Source organism: Salvelinus fontinalis, chromosome 1 (assembly GCF_029448725.1).
Source record: "Salvelinus fontinalis isolate EN_2023a chromosome 1, ASM2944872v1, whole genome shotgun sequence".
Lineage (NCBI taxonomy): Eukaryota > Metazoa > Chordata > Actinopteri > Salmoniformes > Salmonidae > Salvelinus > Salvelinus fontinalis.
The window spans coordinates 81,029,580-81,038,969 of record NC_074665.1 but is presented as its reverse complement, the minus strand read 5'-3'; the positions used below and the strand labels follow the sequence as shown (position 1 = coordinate 81,038,969).

The window sequence follows — 9,390 nt, the reverse complement described above, 5'->3', positions numbered from 1 at the left end:
GCCTGCAGTAGTACCAGTTATCTCTCCTGCTGGCCAGTCTCTACAGGGTCAGTTTACCTTCACTGTGAATCCATCTCAACCCTAAAGCTGAGTTCCAATGTCCATACTAGCATATATCCATACTGGAATACCACTTAGTAATGTATTGGTCATGTATTCTAAGTAGTAGTGAGCTAGTGGGGATATTGGAACACAGGCCAAAAGACTAGGCCAACACATGAGAAAATAAGAGACACATGATCGCACAACTGAGTGGATTTCAGCCCAGCAGTAGAACTTCACCCAGGCTTAGAGACGGCACTCTAATGCCAGTTAGGCCTGCTCAGCTCAGAGCCTGTCCAGAGAGTAGGAGAAGACAGAGTGTGTGTAGGAGAGACAGTAAGTCTGAGACAGTAATCCAGCTAGGTCCTACCTTGTCATGGTTCTCCTTGACCCAGCTCTTTACTGTCTCCAAGGCAATATTTGCCGCGGGCTCGTTGGGGAAACCTAGAGAGAGCGAGAGAGAGCACAAGAGACAGAGAGACAGAGACAGAAAGACAGAGTTAGCTAAGTTACTATTAACAGACAGACAGACAGCCAGGAAGCAACAATTTGGTATGCACACATGATCACGTATTAATGCACGCATGAGCACAACTGAGCTCAAGCTTACGCTCACGCATGCACACACAAGTATAAAAACTAAACACTGCTGTGTGTGAGAAATACAGTGGTCGAGGGAATAGAGGACAGTGTGAAGGATCACACACAGGGACGTGATAATGGATCTGTAAATCTCACAACAATGGAGAATATAGCCATAACAAATTACACTGAGGTGATAATGATAGTGGAGGCAGACAAGGCAGACACTCTCTCTGCCAGCACTAATGACGTATTGATCAGCGTGGTAGTGGGTGTGTGTTGTGAGCGTGCATGTGTGTGAGAGTGTGATCGTGTGCGTTATTGTAAGCATGTGTGTGTGTGTACGTGTAGAACCTCGGTTCTAATGCAGGCACGTCATCTCCGGTCTGGACTACTGCAACTCTCTGTTGGCAGGCCTCCCCGCTTGTGCCATCAAACCCCTGCAACTTATCCAGAACGCCACAGCTCACCTGGTGTTCAACCTTCCCAAGTTCTCCCATGTCATCCCACTCCTCCGCACACTGTACTGGCTTCCAGTCGAAGCTCACATCCACTACAAGACCATGGTACTTCCCTACGGAGCAGCAAGAGGAACTGCCCCTCCCTACCTTCAGGCTAAGCTCGAACCCTACACCCCAACCCGAGCACTCCTTTCTTCCACCTCTGGTCTCTTGGACGTCCCACCCCTGTGGGTGGTCTGCTCCCGCTCAGCTCAGTCAAAGCTCTTCTCTTTCCTGGCAACCCCCAATGGTGGAACAAGCCCAGACGCTAGGACAGCAGAGTCCTAGGACACCCTACCTCTTTAAAGAGTATCTTCAATAATTCCACAACTAACACTCAGCCTTGACTTATTCCTTCTAGCACTGACTTTGCTGATAGCTACTTGAGAGGAAAATGGTACTTACTATGACTGAGATATGTGGTCGTCTCACCTAGCTGTCTTAAGATGAGCTGTATGTCTCGCTGGGTAAGAGTGTCTCTGAATAACAAAAATGTACAATGTAAACGTGTGTGCATTTTCATTAGCATGTGACTGTGTGTGGGGGGGTTTTCATTAGCGTGTGCGGGATCGTGATCATGATCGTGAGTGTGTGTGTGTGTGTGTGTGTGTGTGTGTGTGTGTGTGTGGGGGGGGGGGGGGGGGGGGTGTTCATTAGCGTGTGCGTGATCGTGACTGTGTGTGTGTGTGTGTGTGTGTGGTGGGGGTTCATTGGCGTGTGCGTGATCGTGACTGTGTGTGTGTGTGGGGCGGTACAGGTCGCTGAATCTACAGCAGCTAACGTCCTTATTAATCACCCCTGCTATGCCAGAACATAAACAGCATCCTCTGTGTTAACACAACGTATCGATCCAGGACTGGATACATTTTTAACAAGGCAAAAGGAAGGTTGGAGGGAGGGCTGACTCTCTCTACTGGATTGGAGCTGATTGTAACATTGTCTGGCGGCATATGAAGTGCCGGTTGCTCTCAGTCAGCTGTTGGTTACCGTACTGGATCCATACTGAAAATCAGCTATTTTCTGTGACAAAAGTTCTTCAATGCGGTAAATGCACCACCGAAAGGTACATTTTGTTCGTTTGGGGGCCCTAGGATTTGTTTAGCTTTTTTCAAGCAAATGTTTTGCAATTGTATATAGTTTAACATGACAACATATTTTGGATGGTAGACTATTTCATGATAATAACTATAGAAAAAAGGCTAGCCTCGATTTGACATTATTTCCCTAACAGATATGTAATAGGTATTTTTTTATTTGATAAGGAATTTAGTGAGGTCGCACAAAAACACATGTTATTAACGTGTGTTCATCCTCGCTCATTCAATTCATGTTCATACTTGAGTGTTACAATTGTTGGTGACAGAGGAAAGTTCCTCAAGGCACAGCAGTGTACCGCTGCACACCGGTTGAATCCCACTGGCCTAGCAATACCGGAAAGCACAATAACAGAACCGACCTCTATCAAATCGTTTCAGCCTCTGACCACGACCCTGAGTCATGACACTGTAACAACCTCTAATAAATACAGGCAGTAACAACCTTTGACTCTTGACCTTTGACCCAGATGAAAGTAAAAGAGTGGGTGTGCAGCCCAAGGTCTCAAAGTTTTTATTTTCTTTATTTTTTTTCTTTCTTCCTAACTCTGAAACTACCTGCTGTCACAATCTTTAAGAACAATTTGTGAATCCCAAGTAAGGAAGTAACAACCTCTGACTCTTGACCTTTGACCCAGATGTAAGTAAGAGAGTGGGTGGGTAGAGCAGTCTATTTACCTGTCTCTATACCGCCTGTCATGATCTTTCAGCACAGAGCAATTTGTGACTCACGGGTAAGTGGACTAGACAGGTTGGATAGAGGCATTTTCAACCACATATATTTTTCTCTCTTTATATTTACACTATATATACATAAGTATGTGGACACCCCTTCAAATTAGTGGATTCGGCTATTTCAGCCAAACTCATTTCTGACAGGTGTATAAAAATGAGCACACAGCCATGCAATCTCCATAGACAAACACTGACAGTAGAATGGCCTTACTGAAGAAGTCAGTGAATTTCAACGTGGCACCGTCATAGGATGCCACCTTTCCAACCAGTCAGTTTGTCAAATCTCTGCCCTGCTAGAGCTATCCCGGTCAACTGTAAGTGCTGTTATTGTGAAGTGGTAATGTCTGGTAGCAACAACGGCTCAGCCGCAAAGTGGTAGGTCACACAAGCTCACAGAACGGGACGGCTTAGTGCTGAAGCGCGCAGTGCGTAAAAAACGTGTCAACACTCACTACCACGTTCCAAACTGCCTCTTCAAGCAACGTCAGCACAAGAACTGTTCGTTGGGAGCTTCATGAAATGGGTTTCCATGGCACAGCAGCCGCACACAAGCCTAAGATCACTATGTGCAATGCCAAGCATTGGCTGGAGTGGTGTAAAGCTTGCCATCATCATTGGAGCAATAGAAACACGTTCTATGGAGTGATAAATCACACTTCACCTGGCAGTCTAACAGACTCTTCTGGGTTTGGCAGATGCTAGGAGATCACTACCTGCCCAATGCATAGTGCCAACTGTAAAGTTTAGTGGAGGAGGAATAATGGTCTGGGGCTGTTTTTCATGGTTCGGGCTAGGCCCCTTAGTTCCAGTGAAGGGAAATCTTAACGCTACAGCATACAATGACATTCTAGACGATTCGGTGTGGAACAACTTGACTGGCCTGCACAGAGCCCTGACCTCAACTTCATCGAACACCTTTGGGATGAATTGGAACGCAGACGGGAAGCCAGGCCTAATCACCCAACATCAGTGCCCGACCTCACTAATGCTCTTGTGGCTGAATGGAAGCAAGTCCCTACAGCAATGTTCCTTCTTTTTTTTATTGTACTACTTTTTACCCCCTTTTCTCCCCAATTTCGTGATATCTAATTGGTAGTTACAGTCTTGCCCCATCACTGCAACTCCCGTATAGACTCGGGAGAGGCGAAGGTCGAGAGCCATGTGTCCTCCAAAACAGGACCCTGCCAAGCCGCACTGGTTCTTGACACACTGCTCGCTTAACCCGGAAGCCAGCCGCACCAATGTGTTGGAGGAAACACTGTACAACTAGCGACAGGGTCTGCATGCATGTGCCCGGCCCGCCACAGGAGCGCTAGAGCGCATTGGGACAAGGACATCCCGGCCAGCCAAACCCTCCCCTAACCCGGACAACGCTGGGCCAATTGTGCGCTGCCTCATGGGTCTCCCAGTCGCAGCCGGGTGCGATACAGCCCGGGATCGAACACGAATCTGTAGTGACGCCTCTAGCACTGCGATGCAGTGCCTTAGACCGCTGCACCACTTGGGAGGGCCCCTTCCTCCCTTCTATCGTTCTTCTTCCCTTCCTATCCTCTCTGTCTCTCCATCTTTGACAGTACTGGCTTAGTTCTGCTGAGAAGCTGGGAATAGCAGGGTATAGCAAGGGACAGCTGAGCTCTGCAATGTAAACTCTAGGTCGTGGAAAATGGGGATGGATGAGGAGGAGGGAGAGGGAGGAGGTGACGGAGGGAGAGAGAGGGTAGGATGGGAATGTGAGCCGAATACTAGCAGGCCTGAGAGGTTCCAGTCTTTCTATCTGTAGTTCAGTCTGTAGTGAACTGCTACTAAACCGCTTGCTTACAATCACTACCCTTTATCTAACAACCATATTCTGAAGGCTTCCGATGCCTTTCACAGATCACCTAATTCTATCTGTACGGTAAACACTGACGCTGTTGTTAACCCCTCCCTTCTCATTCTGTGAAGTTTACATCAGCTGATTTCCCCAAATGAAAAGTCACACATATCACAGATTCACACTCACAAGCACACTCACACCCACACAGATGCGTAAATAGATGAGAAAGATGACAACTATCGTGGGATATAAACAGCAGCTTGTGAAAAGCACACAACAGGACTAAGCAAATAAACACATAAATAAATATTGATGTTAGGAGGCAGGAAGCCCGTCTGTCTGTAAGTCTCCTCTCCTCTTCTCTTCTCTCCTTCCTTCCTCTTTTCTCATATCCTCTCTGTATCTCTCTCTCTCTTTTTCCATTCTCTCTCTTTCTCTCACTCTTTCTCTCTCTTCTCTCTACCAACACTCTACCGTTTGAGCAACACAGAGCTATGGTAGTTGGTGGTGTTGAGAATAACTATTATGTCTTAATCATAAATATTGTGCTGCACTGGCCAAAAGTAGCGAGTGGATGGCTGCCAGTACATTTAATCTATTTAGCGCCGTTTCTACAAATCCACTATCGATTTGAACGTCATTGCTATTAATCATATAGTAGGGTCTGGAGAGAATGATGGAGGGAGAGATAGATAGAGAGGGGGAGGGAGGGTCTGGAGAGGGTGGTGGAGGTAGAGGGAGAGATAGAGGGTCTGAAGAGAGTGATGGAGGGAGCGAGAGAGAGATAGAGAGGGTGTGGAGAGAGTGATGAAGGGAGAGAGAGAGATAGAGAAGGGAAAAGAAGGTCTGGAGAGAGTGACGGAGGGAGAGAAAAGAGGAAGAGGGAGGTAGAGAAATATATCAAGAAAGGCCGAAAGAGAGAGATCGAGAGAGGCATATAAAGAGAGAAAGAGAGAAAAAGAGAGTGAGAGAAGAGCAATCGAGATCGAGCAAGAGAAGCACGAAGAGAGAGGGAGAGAGCACACACACACAGACGCCCAAGGTCAACAGCAGCAGTCGTAGTGCTTTTAGAGCGTTCTATGATCATTCGTCTCCCTCACAACAACATCCCCCTGCCTCCTCTCTTCTGCACAAAATGTCTTTCCTCACCCCGACTCACCTTGCCTCTGCTCTTCCTTGCCTCTCAACATTTTCCTGCTGTCCCCTCCCTCTCCCTCCTCACAACATCCCACCTCCTCCCCTGTCTCCCCTCCTCTCCCCTCACAACATCACCCTGCCACCCTCCACACCCCTTCTCCCCAGCCTGGACTAGCATGTCTATGTACTCCAAACAGACACAAAAATAAAATGTTTCCCTCCCTCCCTACCTCCCGCTCTCTATTTCTCTCCACTGCCAGCAGAGCTCTCTATAGCTCCACAGCTCCGCAATGGTGTGATGCTACAGTCGTTTCATTTTACATAACAAGACCATTCAAAATGACTGCCTCCTACAAATCAACTAACAATGAATACAGTCGAAATGCCAGGCTCTTCAAACCTTAGTACACAACTTGTAAATATCAAAAAAAGTGAATAAACACTTGTACTTCCTTTCTTTCTCACTTGGTCTCTCTCTCTCGCTTTCCCCCCTCTCTCTCACACAATCACTCTCTCTCTCTTTCTCTCTCTCTTTGCCTCTCCCTACCCTCCATCCCGCTCTCTGGTGTATGCTGTGCAGTGGTGTGTTGGGTTGATAAAGTAGGCTGTGCCTTCAGCAGAAATAACACTGCGCCACCTGAGTCCTCATCAGAGACCCAGCACTGGGCTGCCTGTTATACACAGATCCCATCAGCAGTGTCTCACTAAGACAAATCTCCCAGAGCCCACTGTATTCCCAGTGTTAAGACTGGGAATACAGAGAGGGGGGAGAGAGGGGGAGAGGAGAGCAGAAGACAGGTGAGGAGCAGGGTGTCCTGGAGGGCCCAGTCATCACTCCGCTTGACGCTTAGCCCCTACGCCAGCCAGCCCTCCCTCCCTCCCTTCCTTCCTCCCTCCCTCCCTCCCTCGCTCCCTCCCTCCCTCCCTCCCCCCCTCCCTCCTCGCTCTGACAGATTAGGTTTAGCTGAACCCTCCACACAGCAAATGGAGCAAGAAGAGAGGAAAACAGAGAGAGGGAGAGAGAGAGAGAGGACAGAGCACAGCAGAGTCTGTGGCACGTGGACTAAAGGGTGTGATTACATAATATTAACGTAGTACATACAGTAACGTCCATTACATGACTGTTTCCATGTAGGCTCAGTGACCGAGGATGATAGGAAACGGTTAGATAATATTGCTCATTTTGTCTCAGAACCTCATATCCCTGTGGCACTCTAACCCAAATAACCCTAACCCTGACATTAAATAAGCTTAGGCACACTGACAATCTCGTTTGATCCACAATGTTTTTGTTGCTCCATCAATAAATAGGGCAGCTAAAATGGTTGCCTCAATCGATGGTGAATTTGATAAGCAACATTGTTCGACATGATTCAATTCTCTAATAAAATAAAGTGAAAACCTCAGAGGTGTGAAGAACAGCGGTTTGTTTCTCTGTATTCTCGCTCTCATCTCTCTCCCTTTCTCTCTCTCTCCCTCCCCCATGTATTCTGTAAACCAAATCAAATTGAGTCCTGTTTCACAGTATTCCATACAAGGCTTTTGCTGTAATCAACGTCCTCTGTTGCAGTAATCGATAAGATAACTCTGTATACCTTTTCTGGATAATTTAATTACTTTCCCCTTTCATTTACTCATCAATAACCATGTTGTTTGTATATTTTAATGAATTGGGTCAGAGAATTCCGTAGAACAAATTGAAAACCAATCTAGTATGACCATATTTGAGTTCCCTTAAGTTGAATTATGGCCGGTCTAATACCTATCAGAAATACACCATATAACCTGATATGAAATAAATATACTGTGTTCACTGTCATTCTAATACTCTGCAGTGTGTTTTCACTAGTTCTGGATAATAGAATAAGGAGAAATCATGGTCGAAATAAAGTCAGGATTACGACCTATACCACAGAGAAAAACTTTCCCTCTAAAATCGACATACTACTAGACCAACCCCACTAGAGGACAGAGCAGCAGCCCAGCCACCTAGGACAGGGACAAGACTCCAGACGCCACCAGGTGTCAAATGCCCCAGAGCTCCACTACTAAAGCAGGCAGCACAGCCAGGGACACAGGGACACAGGGACACACAGGGCAGGGCTGTGACCATGACCGACTTATCAGACCACGGAAGGAGAGAAAATATAGAGAGAAGAGAGAGAGGGTAAGGTAGAGTTAAGAGAGAAAGAGAGAGGGCAGTCGGGTTGTGAGAGGGCAAAAAATAGAAAGATCAAAAGAGAGAGAGAGGGAGGTAGAGGTGGTCGAGGCGAGAGAAAGAGAGAGCTAGCGAGAGAGAGGACGATGAGGTGAAGAAAGGTGTGGAGAGAGAAACGAGAGAGAGCAGTCTCCTTAGATGACCTTGGAAACATTCCAAGAAGTTGATGACACACTCGTGTCCAAAATGATCAAATTAAACACGGGTGACATTTTATTCCTCTCCTATTCAAAACATCTGTGCTCGCTGCGACTGAGTGATACGTAACAAAGAAAAGTTTTACTTTTCAAAGTAGCTAAAGATATTGTCCTCTGGGTGAGGAGTGAAGAGGGAGTGAGGTATTTTTACATTTGGTTTATCATCCGTAGCGTTGGAGTAGAATAAGGCTAGTGTAGAGTACAAAGCACACCGTGTAACTCTGTCAAATGGGCTAGAAGACTCCCCCTGCTCCCTCTGAGTATAGGGCCTACATTCCAAATGGCACCCTATTCCGTATGTAGTACACTACTTTTGACCAAGACCCATAGGGAATCCCATAGGGCACTGGTCAAAAGTATTGCACCACAGATGTAGGATCTTAATTTGATCATTTGTATTTGAGGTTAAAAAAGCTTCTGAAGTTTGTAATTTCCACTTTGAAATTTCAGACATGATTTTCCCTTACAAAAACTGCATCAACCACTACAAAAAATATCCATGAATTATAATCCACATTGTAGAAAACCCTCTCTCTTCAACCCTCCCTCTGGCCCTGGGGGGAGACACACACACTGTAGCCTTTTCTGCTGAGGTAGGCTACAATGCCCTGCCTCAGCCTGACTCCATTGTCCAGTGGTAGAGGCCACTTCACACCTCTGTGTTAGGTACCAGGTTGCCAGGGAACTTAGTTACCTGGGCAAGGCTAGCCAATAACAGGCTCTACCTGCTGGCGGTAACAGACCCCCATTCCTGCTGGTGCTTTAGTTGTTATTATTATTTGACCCTGCTGGTCATCTATGAACATTTGAACATCTTGGTTCATGTTCTGTTATAATCTCCACCCGGCACAGCCAGAAGAGGACTGGCCACCCCTCATAGCCTGGTTCCTCTCTAGGTTTCTTCCTAGGTTCTGGCCTTTCTGGGGAGTTTTTCCTAGCCACCGTGCTTCTACACCTGCATTGCTTGCTGTTTGGGGTTTTAGGCTGGGTTTCTGTACACCACTTTGTGACATCAGCTGATGTAAGAAGGGCTTTATAAATACATTTGATTGATACATTTGATTGATTC

The 9,390-nt window shown here is 46.7% G+C and overlaps 1 protein-coding gene across 1 annotated transcript in view; it reads right to left on the bottom strand.

Annotated features, from left to right (window-relative positions):
• Positions 1 to 307: 307 nt before the first annotated feature.
• LOC129862734 (ADP-ribose glycohydrolase MACROD2-like) overlaps positions 308 to 9,390 on the bottom strand; it is a 917,737-nt gene continuing 908,654 nt past the window's right edge. The window contains exon 8 of the mRNA XM_055934653.1: positions 308 to 486. Coding sequence (XP_055790628.1) covers positions 323 to 486 — 164 coding nt within the window. The 3' untranslated portion in view covers positions 308 to 322. The remainder of the gene's footprint in view (positions 487 to 9,390) is intronic.